The sequence below is a fragment of the Grosmannia clavigera genome (genome assembly GCF_000143105.1).
Source record: "Grosmannia clavigera kw1407 unplaced genomic scaffold GCSC_97, whole genome shotgun sequence".
Taxonomy (NCBI): domain Eukaryota; kingdom Fungi; phylum Ascomycota; class Sordariomycetes; order Ophiostomatales; family Ophiostomataceae; genus Leptographium; species Leptographium clavigerum.
In genome coordinates, this window is record NW_014040560.1 from 1,033,816 (window position 1) to 1,059,518 (window position 25,703).

Below are 25,703 nucleotides of genomic sequence, written 5' to 3' on the forward strand. Positions count from 1 at the left end.
TCGTCCACTGCATCCACCGTCTTGGCCATATATAAAGAAGCCGCCGTCTCCGGCTCGCTGGCACACTGGCCAACAACCAATGCGTATTCCATTTCAACTTCCCCATCCCCTTCCCCGACGACATCTCCAAGCTCGTATAGCGCTCCCTTGGTGAACTGGCGGTCTCGCAGCCTAAGCTTCCGCTCGTAATAGATCTCCCGCAGGCGGTAGGCAAAGACAAAATCAGAGCTCCCACGGAATGTCACCTGGCTGGCTTTGTCTTTCCAGATACTTGCCTGGGGGCCGGCACTGACTGGTATCCCGCTTGGTAGCCCATCAGCACCGAGTTTGAGGTGGCCACCCATAGCCACCTGCATTTGGGTCGCCACGGCTGCTCCACGGGCAGTCTTGTATTGCCGGTGATCATGTATACTGGCTTCCGGTAGCCTGATTCGATGATGTGCGACACGACCGAAGGCACATCCAGTACGCTTTGCTCGATGTACTCTTTTGTCGGCTCGATGAATTGCGTTTCCAGCTTGTCAAATTGATAGACGCTGCTGTTGTCAACTGCGCATTTAACGCCAACCTCGGCCTCGATTCCAAGCAGGTTCAAGAACTGGGCCCAGAGCCCGATGGCACCGCCACGGCGCTGGGATCGCTCATCCCTCCAGTCTAGCTTGAGAGATGTCTGGACAGGCATGTCGGACGGGAAGGGCAGTCCTCCGCCCGCGTTGATGCAAGTGCTCGGGTCGAACGGGTTAGTCAGTATGCTGCCCAAAGCGAGCGAACCGCCAGGGGGGTAGTCAAAGTTCGGTGCTAGAAAGTACGTTTTCTTGAATCGTGCACTTGAGGCCATAGCTCAGTCAAAGATGCAGCCAACAAAAGGGTGTGGTAAGAGGAAATAATGTCTGGGTAGAGGTGCAAGCCTGACCGACTACGATGAAGAAATTAGGGTAAACCTGCCGCCTGACGGAAGTGAGGCTGTGCGGGGTTAAGGTTAAAGGTCCCTCCTGTTGTTTTATAACCGGCCAATTCAGGGGCCATAAGAACGTACTTTGGATTGCAGCATCGGGGAGATAGGGGCGGCACGTCTGCCGAGTGTTTCCCAATTAATCTTGTCTATCTTACAAAGGGTGAAACCATAGTCCTGGTACTCGAGATAAGCCGGGTTTTGGTTTTGAATGATAAATATATGGCTGTTCTAGGTAAGAATGTTGCGTGCGGCTAGGTCGCTATACGCAAAGATATATGAAAGGATGCTAGGACGTTCGTGGCCGCGCCCAGAGTAATGCTGTTTTTGTCGCCAACTGCACTTTAAGAGCGGAGGTTGGGTAAGGCCTCAGCTCGGATCAACAACACACACTTACTAACACACGTATCTGCGCACGTAGAGAGGTGTCTTACGGCACCTTTTTCGTCACAAGCAGAGGTGGTGTATAGATGGCCCGAAATGTAAGGAGGAAGGCCTTGCGGGCTCGTCTTAGGATCCCGCAAGGGAAGACAAGGCGAGCCTGCCCGGCGAAGTCGTGGGTGTAATGCGCTTGCTGCTTTAGCTTTTTTTTTTCAAAAGGGAACTGCGTATATGCGTAGGTAATTGCTTAATTTCTCCGTGCCCGTCCCTCTCTTAAGGAAAGGGAAGAAGAGAGTGTTCTATATACATGTGGGTATGTAAGTGGTGACAGAAGGCATAAATTGTTCCACATTTGATTGGTTAAGACAAGTGGGCTGGTCATGTGACGCGTTAGCATCCTGCGAGGGGTCTTAGCATGTCATCCCGTGCAGCCAACATAGGTGGTCTTTTGGGTGCACTTTTCTCATTACTCGGTAGTTGTGAAGTAGTTGTTAGTATTGTTATTTTATAACACGTCTTAACGATGCCCCCCTGTTATGTATGTAAGGATGGTGTAGGAGAAATAGGGGTGTAATGGACCGGTTTTGAACAAACCGTCCCTACAGACGGTTTCTTACTATAAGTTATTCCTTACCACCCCTACTATTGATTCTTTGTATATAAATATATAAATGCAAGTGGCCTCTATAAAATAGTATGGCCTTCAAACCGTAATACTATCTTAATGCTCTTAGTTAAGTGTAACGGGCAAAATCTATAAGCGGTTGGTCTAAAGCTAGAGCTAGGAGCACGTAAAAAGGCACGTAGTCGTACAATAAGTATTGATAATCCCTAAGAATGGTAGTGTTCACCATTTGAAGAATTGGGTCAGTATACATTGCTTTACGATTGGTACAGACTTGATAAGTCTAAGCCGAGAAGGGTCATATGCATAAAAACCTTGCTTCAGATGCTTCGAGTGGGGCTACACGCAAGTGGGAAAGCCTTCTGCTGTTCCATGCGGCGTACATCTGTGGCTAATCTCCTTATCGTCTCCGTCATTTCCTTACTGCAATATGTGGACTTTGTGGCCATGGAGTTACAACTGTTATCTACAACAAGAGTCACGACGGAGTTAAAGACGCTATCTGCGGCGAGAAAGTCACGATGGAGTTAAAAATGCAAACTCCGCCAAGGATAAGATTAAGGGTAGTTACCGATTCGTCGGCTTCTAAGGATGTCTTAGATCTACAAGATGACAAGTACACAGCAAGCGTAGCTCCCAAGTGCTACTCTCTATCACGCCAACGCTCTCACCTCATCCTCTTACCTCTCTAGGTTCCTTTTAAAAGTGACCATGTCGGTCCAAGATCCTTCCCTATTGGATACGAACTGGCTTGATGTAGCCGGCTACGTCTCAGCGCGCAAGGACACGTATCCATTCATCGATTCCACAAAGGCCGACCTGACGGGCAAGTCGGTCTTGATCACGGGCGCCTCCAAGGGCATCGGCAAGGCGACCGCGATCAGCTTCGCCACCGCGGGCTGCTCGAAGATACTGCTGGCCGCTCGTTCAGACCTGGCCGATGTCGAGAAAGCCGTCCACGACGCCGCCCTGAAGGCAAACCGGCCCCAGCCGTTCGTGCAATGCCTGAACGTGGACGTGACCTCGGAGGACTCCATGCGAGCAGCTGCCGAGACCGCGACTGCCTTGCTCGATGGCAGCCTCGACGTCCTGGTGAGCAACGCGGGCTACCTGGAGGAGTGGAAGCCCATCGCCGAGTCCGAGCCGAGCGAGTGGTGGCGGACTTGGGAGGTCAACATCAAAGGCACCTATCTCGCCGCTCACTTCTTCGTGCCGCTGCTGCTCCAGTCGCAGACCAAGACGGTCATCAACATCAGCAGTGGTGGTGCTCACGTCATCTTTCCCGGTGCGTCGGCATACCAGACGACTAAGTTCGCCCTCTGTCGCCTCACCGAGTTCCTGGACAAGGAATACCGCCAGCAGGGCCTGATCGCCATCGCGCTCCATCCGGGCGCCGTCAAGACCGAGCTGTCCATGAACATGCCCCTAGAGAGGCAAGTCATCCTGACCGACACGCCGGAGCTGGCTGCCGACACGCTGATCTGGCTCGCCCGTGAGCGACGCGACTGGCTCGCCGGCCGATTCGTTTCGGTGAGCTGGGACATGGAGGAGCTGGAACAGAAGAAGCAGGACATTCTCCAAAGAAACTTGTTCAAATTCCGCGTGATGGTTTGAGTCGGGCGGCGCACCCTCCAAGGCTTTTGCAACGCATTCCTTTTGCCATGTAGACGCAAGTCATACAAAGATTGGCTGCTGAATTAGTGCCCGCATGCACATATGTTCAGCCTTATACAGCTTTCCTAAGTCACCATATAGAATTCTGAGACTGCCAACGGTGTCCTGTAGCCCTAGCCCTTTCTCCAGGACCGTTTCCTCGTCTCCTATTCTTATAGGCCATCCTCTATGCACCCATCGCAACGACGCCCCTCACGCAATGGGAAATTCCGTATTTGGATGGAGGCGGAAAACCTGTCCGTCCATAGCGCCATACGCGAAGGCGTCCGAAACGAAAAGATAGGCCTCCTTGTCTGGCTCGGAAGCAGCCGGTGTAGGGCGCAGTATGTAGGGCATGTCGCCTCCCGCTAGAATGACGACCACGTCGCCCGGCTCGACGTTCTTGGCACAGACACCAAAGAGCCCGTCTCTGGTCAAGAAGACGCGGCGCTCGTTCAGCGTGTGTTTAGCCAGAACAGGGTACGCGCGGCGATGGTAGGTATTCTCCTCGGTGCTGCCTGTGTCTCGGCCCCAGGCACGCTCCCGGTGGTAGTGGTAGGCCGCAGCGAAATCGGCCGAGGCGGGCCAAGACCACGAGAGTTGCGGATATTCCCTGTCGGCGATCAGCGTCCTCCAGATCCAGTCGAAGCGCGTCCGGTATAGCAGCCGGTCCAGGTCGATGTCGGGACCATCTGCGGTCACGCATTGGCGAAAGAAGGTCTCAACGCTGCGGATGGTCTCGTAGAAGCCGGTCCAGGCCGGTGCAGCCCAGCTGGTGGCATCGGCCACGATGACGTCGCCGACGTGCTGGACGCGACCGATGAGGGAGCCGACGAGACGGACGACGTCGGGGTCGTCGCCGGGCATGAGGGCAGGCCAGTAACGTGTGTGTGGTGCGACGTTGGAGGCAGCGTAGCAGCCCTCACGCCACAGTGGCGGCGGCCGGGACGCGCCCAGGGACCAGTCAGGGACCCAGGACGGCAGGCGCTGGCAGCCAGCACCAGCAGAGGGGTAGAGCCGGGGTGAGCCGGTGTTGAGGCTGAGCAGGTTGAGGCTGGTGGTCATGAGGTGACGGGCAGTGCGCAGGTAGACCTCGCGGACGTTGAGGCTGTAGTCGGGCGGCAGGGCATCGCGGTCTTCCGATCGACAGAGGCCGACGACGGCAAAGACCTTGTCGCGCGGATCTGTGGCCTCCCAGGCGAGCGTCATGTAGAGCAGGTAGAGCAGCCGGAAGTGCTCGCCATTGATGTACTGGTTGCGGATGGAGGAGTGGCGTTGAAAGGTCAGATCGGCACTCGCGAGCGCATATTCCTCGCCGGCCGTCGTCCTGGTGCGTTTCCAGTAGTCCGGCAGCTTGCGGCAGGCATCGTGCAGGCCGATCCATGACGCCGTCTGCCGGCCGCACAGCACCAGCGGAGGCCGAGCTGCTGCGGCCGCCTCCTGCAGGCACCACACCCGGCTCCACCACGGCCGTCGTACCAGCCGGTCGAGCGCTGCCCAGTGTGTGTCCGTGCCACAGATAAAGGTGCCTAGCGTCTGGTTGTTGGCCAGCGCCATGGCGTCGTCGCTGCTGAAGGCGTCATCCTGAGAGGCCTCCCCCAGCCAGATCACCACGCCCGTGGCCTGCACATAGACGTGCCGCATCCGCTGCACCTCCCGGCTCTTCTCGACATCGTCGCGCTGGTTGATGCACACCGCGTCCACCCAGAGGTAGCGAGTCGCATCCGTCTGTCGCAGCGCCCGTAGCGCCCCGGCCAGACTCTGCCCGACCGCCAAGGATACGCCGTCGATCCGGATCAGCACCGGCGCCGTCTGGTCGCCCCACGTGTACGAGAGCGCCTCGTACGACAGCTTCGCAAAGAGCGGCGCGTGGGCCATCCGGCACGCGATCTCGTCCTCCGCAGCACCCGGCAGGAGCGCCAGCAGCCGGATCTCGTGCTGACTCGTGTCCAGCGGCCGGTACGGGTACAGGGTTGGCTGCTTAGTCTCGTCCGGGGCCGCTCTGCTGCTGCTGTCGGCGTCTGGGTACGGCAAGAGGTACTTGTCCATCTCCCTCGCCGTCATCGACCCGTCAGTGACCGCAAACTCGTGTGGCGGGTGCGTCTCAAAAGCCGTCTCGTGGCAAGACTGGCAAAAGTCAAAATCATCGCAGCTGAGGCAGCGGAATCGCGTATCCGACTGTAATGCCTCCTGTCTTGCCAGTCAGCCACGCTGTCACGCCCATTCGGCAGTCCTGTCTATGGACGCGCCGTAAAATTCTCGCACCTTCTTACATCCGTCACAAATCCATCGTGTGTTGGCCGGAGGACTGAATCGATCGAGGAATGACCGTGGCGGCCCTCGCCGAAACATATAATTAATGGCCTCGTAGTCAAAGTCCGTCGGGTCGCCCAGTTGAGACATTTCGTCCACAAAACGATACGTCCTCAGAAGTTGTGGTGCAAACAAGAGAAGGCATCAGGTCAAGGCTCGTCTCAAGACGAGGCAAGGACGACTTGTGAGCCCCTCATTGCATGCCCAATACCCCGCAGCAACCTCAGGGACTAATACCGAATTGTATTCGGATTTGCCCTGTAATATATATAGCCTGTTGTGTCAAATTCTGTTCCTTTTACTAGGGTTGAAATCCAGTAAACAATCCGTTAAGTCCGCCACCCCCCCTTTCGACCACCCCCTCCTTTCGACCAATAATTACTCAATTCACGCACATCTTTTATTCAGTCTTCCTGGACTTCTTCACCAGTTACATAATGAAAAACGTGCATGAATCTGTTCATAGACTCCGCCTGCATCTCCCTAGCCGTGTTTTCCGGTTGAATCTCCCTTGCAACGCGCTCTCTGACCGCTACAACCTCTTGAATTCGTACAAACCGCTTATTCGGCGCAGGCTTTACTTTACGGCGCTTACTAACCTTTTGCGCCGATTGTAATGCCTCTAGCTCGTTAATTCGCTGCTTCTAAAAGGCTATTGTAGCTGTTTTTAAATTAATTGCGTGGCTGGCTTTGTAAAGGAGGCGCTGCGTAGACTTATTTAAATTACTCTCTTCCTTTACTAACGCAATCTGCTATAGCATCTCCCGACTAGTAGATGGCGTATTAAAAACAATATCGCTAGATCGAGTACGGCGTAGAGGAGTTGTATAAAGTGCATTAGGAGCCTTTAGCGTGGCTAGAGTGTATGGCGCTTATAGTAAAACAAACGAATTTAAAAGCACTTAGCGTAAAGATATTAGCTATAGTCCTATAGCTTTTTAACCGCTTTTAATATTTGTTTCTATTAAGGCGTCTTGTCTAGCCTTTAAGTAATAATAGACAAAGTTTTGCTTGTAAGTAGCGCTTAAATATAATGCCGCCCTAGGAAGGGGACCGACGCAGGCTACGCGCAAGCCGTACGCAGTATACGCACAGCATATTAGATGCACATCGTGGACTAGAATGTAAGGGGCTGGTGTGCAATGCGTGGTCACGAAGGCTTAACTGGTTTGTACTGTTGTATTAAGACTTCAACTTAACGAACTATAGGAGATTAGTAGGCGAAGGCCTGCCAGCTAATATATACGTGGCTGGAAGATGCGGTGTAGCGCAAACCTAGTGGGGCGTGGCGCAGCTAAGTGGCTGTGCTAGTCCCGTGCAACGTGTCAAGATAGTTCGTTAAGTCCGCCGCTTGGTAAGCGACTGGTTGCCGAACCGGTGCGTAGGGACGCGTGTGTAGAATACCCTTACATAGAAGCGGTGCTTATGGCGCAGGCTGCGTAGCGCAGTCTGCGCACAAGCCAAGTAGAAACGGGGTCGCGCCTACCCTGCGCACTTAGTGCGCTAGAGGTGCGCCTACAATAAAGAGCGCCTCCCGCACTCTCTTAGAGTGTAGAAGGCAAGAATTAGCTATTAAATATACAGCTGCTTCCTCTTATTAAGAAGATACCTTCTTGCCTGCCTAACTTACCTAGCCTACCAAAGTAGACCTTTAACAATTCTTAATTCTTCTACTATTAGGCTACCTAAGTTAGAAGGCAGAAGAAGCAATGGCACCTTAAAAGACTATAAAGCAAGCGTTGCACGTATATAGTGCGTAGGAAGAGAGCAGCTTTAAGGCGATAGTCGAGAACCCTCTTAACCTTATTATTAAAGAAGTAAAGAATAAAGACTTTAATCTTTTAGAGGAGGATTATAAGCAACTAGTGTAACGCCGCCCTAGGAAGGGGACTAACGCAGGCTACGCGCAAGCTGTACGCAGTATGCGCACAGCGTATTAGATGCACATTGTAAACTAGAAGCGGTGCGTGGCGCAGGCTGCGTGGCGCAGTCTGCGCACAGGCCACAGCACGTGCTAGCGCACGGGCCAAGTAGAAACGGGGTCGCGCCTGTCCTGCGCACTTGGTGCGCCAGAGGTGCGCCTAAAATAAAGAGCGCCTCCCGCACTCCCTTAGAGTGCAGAAGGCAAGAATTAGCTATTGAATATACGGCTGCTTCCTCCTATTAAGAAGATACCTCTTTGCCTGCCTAACTTACCTAGCCTACCTAAGTACACCTTTAACAATTCCTAATTCTTTTACTATTAGGCTACCCAAGTTAGGAGGCAAAAGGAGCAATAGTACCTTAAAAGACTACGAAGCAAACGTTGCACGCACGTAGTGCGCAGGAAGAGAGCAGCTCTAGGGCGATAGTCGAGAACCTCCTTAACCTTATTATTAAAGAAGTAAAGAACAAAGACTTTAATCTCTTAGAGAAGGATTATAAGCAACTAGATAACGACGATGCAGGCAAAGGCCCCTTAAGGCAGACTATTAAGCCTACTATAGACTAAATAGTAGCGGACCTTATTGCTGAAAATAATTGACTATGTAAAGCAGAGCGCTTAAAGCAGCGAATAGTAAACCTATAGCAATAGCTCTTAGTGTTAAAGGTGTACTTAGGTAGGCTAGGTAAGTTAGGCAAGCAAGGAGGTATCTTCTTAACAAAAGGAATATAACGCCGCCCTAGGAAGGGGACCGACGCAGGCTACGCGCAAGCCGTACGCAGTATGCGCACAGCGTATTAGATGCACATTGTAAACTAGAAGCGGTGCTGGTGGCGCAGGCTGCGTGGCGCAGTCTGCGCACAGGCCACAGCACGTGCTAGCGCACAGGCTAAGTAGAAACGGGGTCGCGCCTGTCCTGCGCACTTGGTGCGCTAGAGGTGCGCCTACGATAAAGAGTGCCTCTTGCACTCCCTTAGAGTGTAGAAGGCAAGAATTAGCTATTAAATATACGGCTGCTTCCTCTTGTTAAGAAGATACCTTCTTGCCTGCCTGACTTACCTGGCTTACCTAAGTATACCTTTAATACTTGCGTAATAAGAAAGAGTATATAAAGTACTTAAACTAGGTCTTTAAGCGTCTTTAGCAAGCTTAGTTATTTGTTAATAGCAACAAATGCTTGTTTTACTAATAAAAAGTTAAATTCCTAAGGTTTATTATTAAAAGCAAAGGGTTTGCAATAAACCTACGCAGAGTACGCGCAATTATAGAATAGCTAACACTATAAACATTTAAAGAGGTGTAAGTCTTTCTTAGATTCTATAACTTCTATCGTCGCTTTATTAAAGCTTACTTAAACATCTTATCTTCTTTATTAGGGCTGCTATAAGGCAGCAAAAATAGTAAAAAGCTAGGACCGGTGCAGTTAGAGAGCAAGAAGCGCGCAGCCTTTGCAATGCTAAGGGAGGCATTTACAAAAGCACCTTTGCTACGCCATTTTAACTTAGAACAGGCAATACGCGTAGAGACTAGTGCCTTAAAGGTAGCTATTAGCAGGATTATCTTTTAATAAGATAAAGAGAAAGCCTAGCACTTAATTACCTTCTAGTTAAGAAAACTATAAGGACTAAAGCTAAATTATAGCATCCTAGATTAAAAGCTACTAGCAATTATAGACTCCTTTAAGTAATAGCAACACTACCTTAATAGCAGTAAAAAGACAATTAAAGTCTTATTAAACTATAACAACTTACGCACCTTTATAACCTAGCTAAGGTACAATAGACGCAAGGCTTACTAGGCTATATACCTATCCCCCTTTAACTTTGTAATTAAGCATAAACTAAGCGTAATAAACCCGGCCGATGCGCCGTTAAAACAGCTAGATTACTTTAATAAACCTAGACAAGTTAGAATAACTATTACTAGGGTATAAAAGGAAGACGCACAGTTAGCGGGCATTATAGCTATAGCGCAAAAAACGCGTAAGATGCACGCACCTATTATAGAAGACAATAGCGCTAAGCTAGTTACTAACGTAGCTTATACGAATAAAACGCGCAAGATATGCGCACTTGCAAAAGAACCTAGCAAGAAAGAGAAGCTAAGCGCTACCTTTAAGATCTTAGTAGCCTTAGATTTTACGCAGCAAGCTACCGCAGCGCAAAACAGCGCACTGCCTAAGCAAGCAAAGCGTAGTAAACTAGAAAGGCTAGACGACTATAAAAAACCCTAAAAAGACCTTAAGGATATTACTACTACAGCGCTAATTAAGGGTTTAACGCCCTTAATAAGCGTAGATAAGAACCTAGTATACTCTAGCCTACTATAGCAACCAGCTATTGTTGCTACCCTACATCTACACCTTTAAGAAAATAGAGTCTCTAAAGCTATTCGCAGAGCAATAGCAGAAATCTAAGACGCAAACCTAAAGGTACAAGTTGTTAAGGCGCGTATAAAGCGCACTATAAGCGTAAAAGATGCAATAATGCTATAAAGCCTTGCACTAAACGGTATATTACTATAGGAAAACTACCTATATATAAGTAGCGCGTACGTCCTTTATTAAAAGCTACTATAGCTTTATTATAACAACTAAATCTCTAGGCACTTTGTAGTTGCTAAGACCTTAGAACTAGTTTATCGCCACTTCTACTAAGAAGAAATAAAGAAGGATATAAAGGCTTATATTACCTTATACCTAGTTTACTAAAGATAGACGATTAAATAGTATGCATAATATAGTAAGCTAAACTTGCTACTATTACTATAAGTTTCTTAGTAAGAAATCTTTATAGACTTAATTACTAGGCTACTAGTAGCTAAAGCGAGTATAGGCAGTAAAGTAAATACAATTCTAGTAATCGTTAACTACTTTATAAAGATAAACCTCTTCTTTGCTATATAGACTACCTTAACAGCTAAAAGCCTTACATACCTTATACACTAATATATAAAACTAGTATACAGCGTAACACTAAAGAGTATAGTCTTTAACTAGAGAAGCATATTTACTAGCGAATTCTAAAGTAAATATTACTATTAAACTAGAATCTATAGGCGGCTATTAACTACATTTTACCTTTAGATAAATAGGTAAACAAAAAGATCTAACTAGACGTTAAAGCAGTACTTACGCTACTTTATAAATAAAGAAGCAAATTAAATTAGCCCTTTTTATTATCTTTAGCGTAATACGCTTACAACAACGCTATTAACGTAACAACTAAAATTAGCCTATTTAAAGCGCTATATAGTTAGAAACTAAACCTACAAACTTGCCTTAAAAGCGGCGCGACTATAGAAGAGAAGCAAGATACGCGCAATATAGTCTTAGCGGTGCACAACCGCTTAGAAAAACTAGAAGCTATATAGAAAAGGTTAGTAGCAAACTAGGAGTATATAATAAAGCGCTAGAAGCGTTACTATAATGCGCGCTACTAGCCTATAAGCTTTATAGTAAAAGAGCTAGTAAGCCTTTCTATAAAAAACCTTTGCTTAAAAACTAAGAAGTTAGTACTAAGACGCATTAAGCCCTTTAAAATCCTTAAGACTATAGGTAGATAGGCATATTAACTAGCACTACTAAAACAATATAGCCGACTATATAACGTTTTCTTAGTCTTGCTATTAAAGCACTAAGAGAGCAAGGTAGGCGTAAAATAAGCGCCTTTAACAATACTAGCGTTAAAAGACCTAGACAACAAATAAAAAGTAAAAGCAGTCTTAAATAAAAGACGCAAAGCTAGCTAGACTAAATACTTAGTACATTAGACAGGCTAGCCAACTAAATACAACTAGTAAGTGCTAGAAAAAGATATAGAAAATACGCACGCAGTAATTAAGTAGTATGCACGTAGCAAGCGTGTAAAGACGAAAACATATAAGCAAAAGCTTAAATTAATTTAACTAGCTAAAAGGCCTTATAGAAGACTATATAAAACTATCTAAGAAGCCTTTAAAGCAACGCTACGCTAGCCGCTACCCTAGCATAAGCCTTATCTATAATATACGCCCTTACTACCGCCTTAAGAAAAGCATTAAAGGATATAGTAAAGGCGGCATAACTAGTGTTACTAGGCATTAGGCGCAGCAGCTAAAAGAGCTACTAAAAGGTTAGAGCAGTAAGCCTAAGCGGCAAAGACAAAGGGGGCGTATATAGCGATAGCAGGTATATTTAAGCTAATAAAGCCTACTAGGCCTCTACCTAGTAGGCTACCTCTTAAGCCTTCTCCTAGGCCTTAATGCCTTAGCAAAGATTAAGCTTTGCTTGCGTAACGTTAGCAGCTAATAACACCTTTAGCAACGTAGGCCGCTACTACTTATTTACTTATAATAAGGTGGCAACGAAAGCACTTATAGTACGCGTAAGTGCTGCGCGCACTACAGGCAAACCTTAGCCGTAAAGCTTCTTATTAAGGCTACGTAGCACTATCTTAAAGTTAGCTTAGTTACTAACTATTAGCGGGAAAACCTATATTCTATTAGTTACTAAAGCAGCCTATAGCTATTAAAGAGAACTTACTCTATAACACTTATGCTTACTAACACGGCAGCCGTTGCAGCGCCTAGCGCTAGCAACATTATAAATACACAGCACAGCTACAAACCTAAGCAACTTTATAAGGAGAGTTGTTAGAAAGCGGTATAAGCACTATACGCACAACAAGCTATCTAAGGCAACTTAGGGGTAAGCTAGTAGCGCAGCCGCCACCAACCCTAAAAGCGCTAGACTAGCAAGGGTAGCTCCTACACCTTAACGGGCCACTAGAGGCCTAACTAAGAGCACGGCGCGCGCTACAGTCTACGCCGAACAACAAACTATGCTAGCGTAAGCCTTGCGCGCACGTTGCGCGCGGCTAGAACTAGCACCTTAGCTAAAGGGTAGAGGGTGTTAGGGAGTAGAGGCCAGGGCCGCAGTAAGTACTAAAGCGCTAAAGGCGCTTACTGCAAGCATAGGAACGTTAGAATTAGAAGCAGCTATGTTGCTGCTATAAGACAAATTTGTTGTTTCTAGAAGAAGTGACTAAATGCTAGACCTTATAATAATCTAATTTAACTACAAGACTAACCTCTTAAATAAAGGGAACTAAAGGCGCCTTAAGTCGCCTTTAATAGCAATCTTAATAAGCATAAAGAGGCTGCTGCAAACGGATAAGCACTACTACTACTAAGAATAAAGGTTATAAGCCTTTTGTTAAGACCTGCCTTAAGGGAGTTAGGCATAAGAGGGGAGCAATTATAACGCCGCCTTAGGAAGAGGACTAACGTAGGCTACGCGTAAGCCGTACGCAGTATACGCACAGCGTATTAAATACACATTGTAAACTAGAAGCAGTGCTAGTGGCGTAGGCTGCGTAGCATAGTCTGCGTACAGGCTATAGCACGTGCTAGCGCATAGGCTAAGTAGAAACAGGGTTGCGCCTGTCTTGCGCACTTAGTGCGCTAAAGGTGCGCCTATAATAAAGAGTGCTTTCTGCACTCCCTTAGAGTGTAGAAGGCAAGAATTAGCTATTAAATATACGGCTGCTTTCTCTTATTAAGAAGATACCTTTTTGCTTGCTTAACTTACCTAGCCTACCTAAGTATACCTTTAATAATATAATCTATATTATTTACTTAGATAATATCCTTATATTCTTACGTAATAAGAAGAAGCATATAAAGCACTTAGACTAGGTCTTTAAGCGTCTTTAGCAAGCCTAGTTATTTGTTAATAGTAATAAATGCTTGTTTTACTAATAAGAAGTTAAATTCCTAGGGTTTATTATTAAAAGCAAAGGGTTTGCAATAGACCCGCGCAAAGTACGCGCAATCGTAGAATAGCTAACGCTACAAACATTTAGAGAGGTGCAAGTCTTCCTTAGATTCTACAACTTCTATCGTCGCTTTATTAAAGCTTACTTAAACATCTTATCTTCTTTATTAAGGCTGCTATAAGGCAGCAAAAATAGTAAAAAGCTAGGACCAGTGCAGCTAAGAAGCAAGGAGCGCACAACCTTTATAATACTAAGAGAGGCATTATAAAGCATCTTTACTACGCTATTTTAACTTAGAATAAGCAATATGCATAAAGACTAATGCCTTAAAGGTAGCTATTAGCAAGATTATCTCTTAATAAAACAAAAAGAGAGCCTAGCACTTAATCGCCTTTTAGTTAAGAAAACTATAAAGACTAAAGCTAAATTATAGCACTTTAAATTAAGAGCTACTAGCAATTATAGACTTCTTTAAGCAATAGCAACACTACCTTAATAGCAGCAAAAAGACAATTAAAGTCTTGTTAGACTATAATAACTTACACACCTTTATAACCTAGCTAAGGTATAACGAATATAAGGCTTGCTAAGCTATATACCTATCCTCCTTTAACTTTGTAATTAAGCATAGACTAAGCGTAACAAACCTAGCTAATGCGCTATTAAGACAGCTAGATTACTTTAATAAACCTAGACAAGTTAGAATAACTATTACTAGGGTATAAAAGAAAGACGTATAGTTAGCAAGCACTATAGCTATAGCGCAAAAAACGCGCAAGATGCGCGCACCTATTATAAAAGACAATAGCGCTAAGCTAGTTACTAACGCAGCTTATGTAAATAAGACGTGTAAGATGCGCGCACCTATAAAAAAACCTAGCAAGGAAGAGGAGCTAAGCGCTACCTCTAAGATCTTAGTAGCCTTAGATCTTATATAGCAAGCTACTATAGCGCAAAATAGCGCACCGCCTAAGTAAGCAAAGCGTAGTAAACTAGAAAGGCTAGACAACTATAAGAGACCCTAAGAAGACCTTAGGGATATTACTGCTATAGCGCTAATTAAAAGTCTAACGCCCTTAATAGGCGCAGATAAAATCCTAGTATACTCTAGCCTACCGTAGCAACCAGCTATCGTTGCTGCCTTATATCTATACCTCTAAGAAAATAAAGTTCTTAAAGTTATTTGCAAAGCAATAGTAAGAATCTAAAACGCAAACCTAGAGGTATAAGTTGTTAAGGCGCGCGTAAAGCACACTATAAGCGTAGAAGGTGCGGCAAAGCTATAAAGCCTTGCACTAGATAGTATATTACTATAGGAAAACCGCTTATATATAAGTAGCGCGTACGTCCTTTGTTAAGAGCTTGTAACGCCGCCCCAGGAAGGGGACCGACGCAGGCTACGCGCAAGCCGTACGCAGTATGCGCACAGCGTATTAGATGCACATCGTGAACTAGAAGCGGTGCTAGTGGCGCAGGCTGCGTGGCGCAGTCTGCGCACAGGCCACAGCACGTGCTAGCGCACGGGCCAAGTAGAAACGGGGTCGCGCCTGTCCTGCGCACTTGGTGCGCCAGAGGTGCGCCTACGATAAAGAGTGCCTCCCGCACTCCCTTAGAGTGCGGAAGGCAAGAATTAGCTATTGAATATACGGCTGGCTTCCTCCTGTTAAGAAGATACCTCCTTGCCTGCCTGACTTACCCTGGCCTACCCAAGTACACCTTTAACACTAATATATAGAACTAGTATATAGCATAATACTAAAGGGTATAGTCTTTAAATAAAAAAGAATATTTACTAGCAAATTCTAAAGTAAATATTACTATTAAACTAGAATCTATAAGCGACTATTAACTATATTTTACCCTTAGATAGATAGGTAGATAAAGAGATCTAACTAAACGTTAGAGTAGTACTTACGCTACTTTATAACAAAAGAGCAATTAAATTAACCCTCTTTGTTATCTTTAGCGCAATATGCCTATAACAACGCTATTAACGCAACAACTAAAATTAGCTTATTTAAAGCGCTATATAGTTAGAAACTAGACCTGTAAACTTGCCTTAAGGGCGGCGCAACCGTAAGAGGGGAGTAAGATACGCGTAATATAGTCCTAGCAGTATATAACCGCTTAGAAAAACTAGAAGCTATATAGAAAAGGTTAGCAGCAAACTAAGAGCACGCAATAAAGCGCTAGAAGCGTTACTACAATGCGCGCTACTAGCCTTTAAGCTTTATAGTAAGAGAGCTAGTAAGCCTTTCTATAAAAAACCTTTGCTTAAAAAACAAAAAGTTAGCACTAAAACGCATTAAGCCCTTTAAAATCCTTAAGACTATAGGCAGACAAGCATATTAACTAGCACTACTAAAATAATATAGCTAACTATATAACGTTTTCTTAGTCTTGCTATTAAAGCACTAAGAGAGCAAGGTAGGCGTAAAACAAGCGCCTTTAACAATACTAGCGTTAAAAGACCTAGACAACAAATAAGAAGTAAAAGTAGTCTTAAATAAAAAACGTAAGGCAGGCTAGACTAAATACCTAGTACGTTAGATAAGCTAGCTAACCGAATACAACTAGTAGGTGCCAAAAGAAGATATAAAAAATGCATATATAGCAATTAAGCAGTATGCGCGCAGCAAGCGCGTAAAGACGAAAACATATAGGCAAGAGCCTAAATTTAATTTTAACCCGGCTAAAAGGCCTTATAAAAGACTATGTAAAACTATCTAAGAAGCCTTTAAAGCGACGCTACGCCGGCTACTACCCTAGTATAAGCCTTATCTATAACATACGCCCTTACTACTACCTTAAGAAAGGCATTAAAGGCTATAGTAAAGGCAGTATAACTAGTATTACTAGGCATTAGGCGCGGCAGCTAAGAGAGCTATTAAAGGGTTAAAGCAGCAGGCCTAGGCGGCAAAGATAAAGAGGGCGTGTATAGCAACAATAAGTGCATTTAAGCTAATAAAGCTCGCTAAGCCTTTACCTAGCAGGCTACCTTTCAAGCCTCCTTTTAAGCCTTAATGCCCTAGCAAAGATTAAGCTTTGCTTGTATAACGTTAGCAGCTAACAACACCCTTAGCAACGTAGGCCGCTACTGCTTATCCACCTATAACAAGGTAGCGACAAAAGCACCTATAGCATGCATAAGTGCCGCGCGCACTACAGGTAAACCCTAGCCGTAAAGCTTCTTATTAAGGCCGCGCAGCACCATCTTAAAGTCGGCCTAGTTGCCAACCATTAGCAGGAAAACCTGCATCTTATTAGCTACTAGAGCGGCCTATAGCTACTAAAAAAAACTTACCCCGCAATACTTATGCTTGCTAGCACGGCAGCCGTCGTAGCGCCTAGCGCCAGCGACGCTATAAATACATAGCACGGCCGTAAACCTAGGCAACTTTGTAAAGAGAGTCGTTAGAAAGCGGTGCAGGCACCGTATGCACAATAAGCCGTCTAAGGCAACCTAAGAGTAAGCTAGTAGCGTAGCCGCCACTAACCCTAAAAGCGCTAGACTAGCAAGGGCAGCTCCTACACCTTAATAGGCTACTAAAGGCCTAACTAAGGGCATAGCGCGCGCTATAGTCCGCGCCAAACGACAAACTATGCTAGCGTAAGCCCTGCGCGTACGTTGCACGCGGCTAGAACTAGCACTTTAGCTAGAGGGTAGAGAGTGTTAGAGAGTAAGGGCTAGGGCCGCAGCAAGTACTAGAGCGCTAAAGGCGCTTACTATAGGCATAGAAACGTTAGAATTAAGAGCAGCTATGTTGCTACTAGAAGACGAATTTGTTGTTTCTAAAAGAAGTAACTAAATGCTAGACCTTATAATAATCTAATTTAACTATAAGACTAACCTCTTAAATAAAGAGAACTAAAAGCGCCTTAGTCGCCTTTAATAGCAATCTTAGCAAGCACAAAAGGGCCGCCGTAAACAGATAAGCACTACTACTACTAAGAATAAAGGTTGTAAGCCTTTTATTAAGACTTACCTTAGGGGAGTTAGGCATAGGAGGGGAGCAATTATAACGCCGCCCTAGGAAGAGGACTAATGTAGGCTACGCGTAAGCTATACATAGTATACGCATAGCATATTAGATGTATATTATAAACTAAAAGCAGTGCTAGTAGCGTAGGCTGCGTAGCGTAGTCTGCGCATAGGCTATAGCACGTGCTAGCGTATAAGCTAAGTAGAAATAAGGTTGCGCCTATCCTACGCACTTAGTACGCTAGAGGTGCGCCTATAATAAAGAGCGCCTTTTATACTCTCTTAAAGTATAAAAGGTAAGAATTAGCTATTAAATATACAGCTACTTTCTTTTATTAAAAAGATACCTTTTTGCTTGCCTAACTTACCTAGCCTACCTAAGTATACCTTTAATATATAGCTTTTATTATTACTAATAGAATTAATAAGGCTTACTAAAGACTAGGGTAGACTCTTTAAAACTTTAATAACTACCTTACCTTTAAAAACTAACTACTTATTAAATTAAAAAAAGAATAAGCGTAGTTGCTATTCTTTAAGCTACTCTTAGAATTAAAGAAAGATCTTTTAAAATTAAATAAAATACTATAGACTAAAGCAAAACTAGTAGCTAAAGCAATAACGTTTTAAAGCTTAAAGAAGCTAAAGGCTTAGTTAAAACAAAATAATGATAGTACGCGCGGTAAAAGGGCGTAAAAGAGTTAAAGGGGCTATAAAAGCAGCTATAAAAATAATACTAATTAAGAAAATAATTATAGTAACTACTATAGTAATGCTAGAGTATAACGCTGCCCTAAGAAAGGGACTAACGCAGGCTATATACAAGCTATACGCAGTATGTATATAGCGTATTAAATGCACATTATAAACTAAAAGCAGTGCTAGTAGCGCAGGCTACGTAGCGTAGTTTACGCATAAGCTATAGCATATTCTAGCGTATAGGCTAAGTAAAAACAAGGTTATGCCTATTCTATACACTTAGTGCGCTAAAGGTACGCTTATAATAAAAAGCGCCTTTTACACTCCCTTAGAGTGCAAAAGGCAAGAATTAACTATTAAATATATAGCTACTTTCTTTTATTAAGAAGATACCTTCTTGCTTACCTAACTTACCTAGCCTACCTAAGTACACCTTTAACAATTCTTAATTCTTCTACTATTAAGCTACCTAAGTTAAGAGGCAAAAGGAGTAATAGCACCTTAAAAGACTATAAAGCAAACGTTGCACATACGTAGTGCGTAGGAAGAGAGTAGCTCTAAAGCAATAGTTAAGAACCTCCTTAACCCTATTATTAAAGAAGTAAAGAATAAAGACTTTAATCTCTTAAAGAAGGATTATAAGTAACTAAATAACGACAATACAAGCAAAGGCCCCTTAAAGCAAACTATTAGGCTTATTATAGACTAGATAGTAGTAGACCTTATTGCTAAAAATAATTAACTATATAAAGCAAAGCGCTTAAAGCAGCAAATAGTAAACCTATAGCAATAGCTCTTAAATATAAAAGCAACCTAAGTAAAGAGTAAGCGCACTTATAGTAAAGACTTTAACAAAGATAGCTCTTATAGTTAAGATATTATCTTAAAAAGCAGCATTAAACTACTCTTTAAGACACCTAGTAGCTTCTAAAAGCGCGCCACCTAGCTATAAGCTAAGAAGTAATACTTTTATCTAGCCCTTAATAAGTTTAAAAGCGCTAGTTACTAGATTAATTATATACTATTAAAGGTATACTTAGGTAGGCTAGGTAAGTTAAGCAAGCAAAAAGGTATCTTCTTAATAAGAGGAAGCAACCGTATATTTAATAGCTAATTTTTGCCTTCTACACTCTAAGAGAGTGCAAAAAGCACTCTTTATTATAGGCGCACCTCTAGCGCACCAAGTGCGCAGGACAGGCGCAACCCCGTTTCTACTTAGCCTATACGCTAGCACGTGCTATAGCCTATACGCAGACTACGCCACGCAGCCTGCGCCACTAGCACCGCTTCTAGTTTATAATATACATCTAATACGCTATGCGCATACTGCGTACAGCTTGCGTATAGCCTGCGTCGGTCCCTTTCCTAGGGCGGCGTTACAATTGCTCCTCTTTTATGCCTAACTCCCTTAAGGCAGGTCTTAACAAAAGGCTTACAACTTTTGTTCTTAGTAGTAGTAGTGCTTGTCCGTTTACGGCGGCCCCTTTATGCTTGCTAAGATTGCTGTTAAAGGCAACTTTAGGCGCCTTTAGTTCTTTTTATTTAGAAGGTTAGTCTTATAGTTAAATTAAATTATTATAGGGTCTAGCATCTAGTTACTTCTTTTAGAAACAACAAATTCGTGAATCCGGAATGCAGGTTCTAGCGCAAATCAAACACACTTTGGCCAAATGAAGATAAAGTGAAATGGTTTCATTGCACACTTTCATGATGGCCAAATTTGGGTCGATTCTGTGCGATGGTTTGGCCTCTTTAGAGACCCGAATAGTCTCCTCACCTTGCAAAGTTGTAAGATATGTCATGCTTATCCAAACCGGTCGATGTGTCGTTTGCGACTCAGGTTCCACCACAAGCGCCCGCGTTCCGGGGACTGGCATGTTTCGGGGCATCATGTATTACCAAAATGAGAATACGAGCCTTTGACAAACAGTCAGTTGTCCACCGCCATTTGAGCAAGAATTTCCGAGCGCCTCAAAAGTTTGCCTTGCGCGAAGCTCAGTGAGTGCACCCGAGAAATTTCTGCAAGTACAGACGGTAAGCAGTAGCCACAGCCTAGAAAGAGGATAGCTTCTGGCAGAAAGAGACGATACTGTTTCACAAGCATCCTGCCATTTTTCAAAGTGTCGGCACGACAAAGACACAGTAATACCCGACATAAATCTGCCACCCAACTCCATTTCGACCTCGGCCACGGCAAATCCGGTCAGTATATCAAACGCCAGAGTTTTCCTAAATGATCTCCAGGACGTTCTGGGCTGCGTGGAACAATTTGAAACCACAACGACGGAAAAGGAAGCGGTCGGCGATCTCGCTCAACTGCTAAGTGACCTCATCCAAACGGTCGAGCCGTTTCAAGAGCGGACAGCAAAAGGGAAACGAAAGGAAGTTTCCCTGCAAGCACAGTTCAATGTAGCCAGACGACTACACCTGCAGCAGGTGTCCGATAGCGTGGAAGCCATTATCGACGAGCACGTTGAGTTTGTCCAGGCACTCCCGGCGATCCTCAAGCGGCCTGGTCAGAGCGGGACGATTCATGATGGTTTTGATGACGACCGTCTCCAAGACAAGTCCTGGTACAGGGACGTACGCGATAATCTGGGTCTCCAGACAGAAACACTCAAGGCCCTGGGAATGGCCACCGATATTCTGACCCTTGACTATGACACCGGCCACGACAGCGGCCGACCTGTCGTGACGCAGTCCTCCCTGTCGACCAGCCTCCACTTCCAAATCAAACTGGCAAGACAAAAAGCAAGGCTCTGTCAAAATTACGCTACACCCGCTGTATGTGCTCGGTCCTCTGCCCGCCCTCCTGACCTTTCCCAATTGCCCAAATGCTGACATCACTCGTCGGGCCAGATAGAGAACGGGCTCATAGTGGCCGAGTCTGTGACGCTGTACAGCCCTCCAATTCCCAACAAACACTTTGTCAACGTAAGAAACACACGGGACTATTTTTCTGGCCGGGAGAAGCAGCTGGCACAGCTGGAAGCTGCATTTGCCGACACGCTGCTTCCACGCCAGCAACGCTTTGTCGTCTACGGGCTGAGCGGGTGCGGGAAGACGGAGCTGGCGTGCAGGTTTGCACATCAGTCGCGGGATCGGTTCTGGGGTGTCTTTTTTGTGGACGGCAGCTCGCGCAAGAACGCCCTCAGCACATACGCGGACATTGCCACTCACGGGGGGGTCTAGCCGAACGACCGAGCAGCCAAGGACTGGCTGGTGACGCGAGACCTCCCCTGGCTGCTGATCCTGGACAACGTGGACGGCGAGGATGCAGACTTTGCCGACCTCTTGCCCCAGGGTGCCAAGGGCTGCATTCTCATCACGACGCGCAACCCGGACTACAAGACGCACAGCAATGCGGGCAGCCGACACTTGGAGCTGCAGCCGATGGAGCCAGACGAGGCCGAACTGCTCATCACCACGGCGGCCGAGGAGCCACGGCCGTGGCGCAAGGTGGTCGTGGACTCGGCTGGCGAGATCTGCCACGTCCTGGGCTTCTTGCCGCTGGCCCTGGTACAGGCAGCCACGGCCATCCTGCGCGGTATCTGCGACTGGCCGCGCTATCTGGGCTACCATGAGATCCAGATGCAGCGGCTCCGGCGAGTTAAGCACAGCAGCCGGAGTCGAAAACCATGGGGAAGTCAGGGAGAGGATGCCGGGAGGCTCGACAATGGCGACCGAAACAGCTTGAACGTCTTCTCGACGTACGAGATTCTATACGAGTCGCTGCTGGCGTCATGTCGGGAAGAGCACCGCGATGCAGTCGAGCTACTGCATGTCTTTTCCTTCTTTCACTTCCAGGACATCCGCCTGGAGACACTGATGGCCGCGGCTACGAATCCGCTGCGAGAAGAAGGCCAGGCCAGGGCCGATAGCGAAGAGGAGCAGGCGCTTCTGCAGAAGAGTCAAATGCAGCAGAAGTCCGGCAGCCACCTGCCGCGCCGGCCGTGGGCCATGATGTTGCGCGAGTGGCGTGCCTTTGTGTTCTCCAAACTGGCAATGCCACCATTTCCGCTTCCGGGAGTCTTGCGCAATTCAGAAGGCCTGGACCTGGATGAGCTAGAGGTGGAGCTAGAGATCCGACTGCGTCTCGCCCTCGGCGCGCTTCTGGAGCGGTCGCTCATCATCGCACGAGACAAGGAGTCTGGGCACTACAGCATGCACCGCTTGGTGCACTGGTGGGTGCGAGAGCGACCTGAGATGTCCACCGCCCACCAGGCAGTGTGGTGTCACGTCTCGGCGACCACGCTGGCCTGGAGTGTGCGCAGGCCACCGCACGGCGATGGCGACGACAAAAGCCGGGCCCGGCGCCGGCTGCTGCCACACGTCCGCCACGTTCAGGAATGCCAGACGGACCTAGATCGACGGTTGGGGGCGAACGCAGCCAAGCTGAGGCCATCATGGTCATGGTCGTGGCCAAGGGCCGAAAGACAGGTGCAGCTGACTGCTCACCAGTACGGCAGCAGCTGCTACTACAGACGCGTCCAGGCCGAGCAGGATGTCCGGTTCAGCCGTGTTTACGTCGACACCGGCTGTTTTCATGAAGCGCGGCTGCTCCAGGAGCGGGCCCTCGCGTTTGTGTCTGGCCGCCTGGGCCGAGACCACCCGTTCGCCATCCGCCTGTCTCTGCTCCTGTCGGTGACGCTGTGGCAGCTGTCCGAGATAGACGAGGCCATGCGGCACCAGCGAGAGGCCCGGGCGCTCTGTATCGCCACCCTGGGCGAGCACCACCCCCTGACCCTTGACGTCACAGAGCTGCTGAGGTCGGCACTGTACATGAAGGGCCGCTGGGCCGAGGCCACCAGCCTGCACGAGCGCAACATCAAGACCCTGCACCTGCTCTACGGCGAGGCGCACGAGAAGACGCTCCGCTGCATGCGCAATCTGGCCCGGCTACACTACCACTACATGGAATATGATCGGGCCACGCACCTGTACCAGACGGCCTGGAGAGGCATGCGGAAGGCCCTGGGTGAAAGCCACCTGGAGACTCTGACCTGTCTGGAGGATCTGGCCATGAGCTACGTACGCTACGACGAGGAGGCCGAGCCTAGCACGACGGCCGGTGCTGACAATGCTAGTCTTGCGCTGAGCCACGAGCAAATGGTGTTTGTTCTTTTTCTTTTGTCCCTTTCCTCTATTTAACGCTATTAAACCTCACTACGTTGTAAACACGGTGCTATTATAGAGACAGTCAGAGTTAATAATCAAAAATTTACGAAAACGCCTGACGGGTCTTGCCCAGTGCTCGGTTCGTACTCTTGTCCCAGCTTCTCGCGAAGCTTCTCGACGGCCTGTTCCACCCGCGGACGCATTTTGTGGCCCATACCTAAACCGTTTCCACCAATGGCAGCTAGGCCCTTCAAGAAGGCCTCGCCAATACGCAGCGCTTCCTGCCACTTTTCCTGCTGACGTAAGCAACTGAACAGCAGATACAGGTTGGCCAAACGGTCTGGATGGTCGCCGTCGGCATCTGCCAGCTGGCCGTACGGCTCTTTCTCGATGAGCCGATAACAGATGCTCTCAGCGCTGGCAAATTGCCGGAGCCGCGTCAATACCTGTGCATAGACGGTCCTGGCCAGCAGGAGGCCGATATGCGTGTCGCCAATGTTGCGCTCGGCCACGACCAGGCCGGCACGAATCATGGCCTCGGCCTCCTCGCTCTGGCCTAGAACGGACTTGATCCGGGCTAGGTAGAGGCTCGCCAGCAGCGTGTGGGGATGCTCCGGTCCTAGCAGCTCCTTCCGCTGCTCGTACACAAAGAATAGCGAAATCATATAGCAGCGCTAACTACTAATCCGCATATTGCTGAATTGACTAGGGGAGAGCAGACGGGACCCCGAATTTGATTATCTCTGGCCGTACGTGACAGAAGAACTTACCCAAGTCGTCACAGCATGTACCGCTCAACGAACCAAGGAGCCATGCTGGGGGAATTGGAAGATAGTCTACCATTTGAGACAATTCATGCCGAAAACCACGACCTGCTTGGGGAAGCCGTCTGGCAAGAGTATTACTCTGTGGCAGCCAATCTCAGCTCGCTTCTACCGGTCGCCCGACCTGAAAGACTTGCCCGACTCAGATAGCCCCATTTATACTCCGCGTAACAAGCCTGGGGATGGTCTCCGCCAGCCGGCCTTTCCCGCCAAGAAAATAGTCCCATTGGCACTGGCTACCCTACGTGAGACCCTTGTCCGGCAGAAGAAGGACTTTGGGAGTTCGGCTGCGTTTGTGTACTCAGAAACCCAGGCGCGCTTCTGGCTTAAACACTTCAACGTGGATTGGCAGCCGATCAAGTGGCACGAAATGCATTGGCGTGCCAACGAGTGCGGCATCCACGTCGCGCGCAAATATTCCCTCCAGGGGGCCGGGTGGCCGGATGGCGGCATCTACGGCGAGGCGTACGATCGCGGGTGGGAACCCGAGGTGGACAGCGATGAAGAGGTGGCATTTTCAGCTGCAGTCGCCGTCGAGGAGACCGAGGGCCTGAATCTGACAAGTGATGGGCTATTGGACAGGCTCGACTACGCCATCGTTTGGGTCGCGTTTCAGCAGCAGAAGTCGGAGTTGGACCTCAAGGACCTTCAAGACCGCATGGTCGCGGCCGGCCGCATCGAAGAGAGTAAGGTGGAGGAGTGGGTCTGCCAGGCCCTCAAGGTTGTGACGCCGTATGTGCAAGTACATGAATGGCGCGACTTCGTCGAGGACCGGAGCAAGTACCGCCATATTCTCATCGAAAATGGCCAACTTTTTGGGCGGTGGGAAGTCCGGCGGACGCCAGAGATGTTTTATTTTGAGCTGAAGCTGATAAGTAAGGAGGATTATGCTGTACAGCAATATAGCCCGGAGTCGTAGGATACCGAAAAACAGCATTACTTTGCCCCTAAGATGGGCGTTCTTTCTTCCTGTTCTTACTCAAAACCCTTGGGTAGCCTACTGAGCCGGCGCTAATTACGGGCATAGGTTGTATAAGCTAGCTTGACCTCTATCGGAGGCTGCCTGACGAGTGAAGAAGTGGTAAACGTCTCCTTGACCCAAGTGCATGACATTGATTAACGGAGACCTTGACGAAAATAGTGCATTTCTGCTCATTGTTCGGCACTATTGTTATGCTTGTAGCTCAGAGTGGCGGGCTTCATCGGGATGGCTAAAGTAAATTTGCCTGTATGCGCAAACGGAGAAACATACAAAATGTGCACACACTCAACCGCTTACCATTACTGAAAAGGAGCCGATGCCGTTGGATGTCGTCTCTCGGAGCGACTGGAATGGAAGTCACTATGGCTTTATGTATCTGCTAGTATAAAGGTTCCAGATTTTCTCCTCGACTCAGACAAGACTTACCTCAAGCTCTGAATAAGTCGGTCCACAATAATCTTCTAGACGGCTCCCAATATTAGCCAACAATAGCA

At 47.4% G+C, this 25,703-nt stretch overlaps 5 protein-coding genes across 5 annotated transcripts; 3 read left to right on the forward strand and 2 right to left on the reverse strand.

Moving 5' to 3' along the window:
- Positions 1-241: 241 nt before the first annotated feature.
- CMQ_4514 (uncharacterized protein) lies at positions 242-838 on the reverse strand (the record flags this gene model as incomplete). The annotated part of the gene is made up of 1 exon (XM_014312670.1): positions 242-838. One exon carries the CDS (start codon positions 836-838, stop codon positions 242-244), a length of 597 nt encoding a protein of 198 aa, XP_014168145.1.
- A 1,831-nt stretch (positions 839-2,669) lies between these two features.
- CMQ_4909 (short chain dehydrogenase reductase) lies at positions 2,670-3,572 on the forward strand (the record flags this gene model as incomplete). The annotated part of the gene is made up of 1 exon (XM_014313065.1): positions 2,670-3,572. The coding sequence occupies one exon, from the start codon at positions 2,670-2,672 to the stop codon at positions 3,570-3,572; it is 903 nt and encodes a 300-aa protein (XP_014168540.1).
- A 252-nt stretch (positions 3,573-3,824) lies between these two features.
- CMQ_4587 (heterokaryon incompatibility protein) lies at positions 3,825-6,014 on the reverse strand (the record flags this gene model as incomplete). The annotated part of the gene is made up of 2 exons (XM_014312743.1): positions 3,825-5,801; positions 5,877-6,014. The coding sequence occupies 2 exons, from the start codon at positions 6,012-6,014 to the stop codon at positions 3,825-3,827; spliced, it is 2,115 nt and encodes a 704-aa protein (XP_014168218.1).
- Positions 6,015-20,188: 14,174 nt separating this feature from the next.
- On the forward strand, positions 20,189-23,963 carry CMQ_4594 (kinesin light chain; the record flags this gene model as incomplete). Its single annotated transcript, XM_014312750.1, has 5 exons — positions 20,189-20,283; positions 20,508-21,069; positions 21,145-21,408; positions 21,478-23,397; positions 23,730-23,963. 5 exons carry the CDS (start codon positions 20,189-20,191, stop codon positions 23,961-23,963), a joined length of 3,075 nt encoding a protein of 1,024 aa, XP_014168225.1.
- A 295-nt stretch (positions 23,964-24,258) lies between these two features.
- Positions 24,259-25,146, forward strand: CMQ_4734 (uncharacterized protein; the record flags this gene model as incomplete). The annotated part of the gene is made up of 1 exon (XM_014312890.1): positions 24,259-25,146. The coding sequence occupies one exon, from the start codon at positions 24,259-24,261 to the stop codon at positions 25,144-25,146; it is 888 nt and encodes a 295-aa protein (XP_014168365.1).
- Between the last annotated feature and the right edge of the window lie 557 nt (positions 25,147-25,703).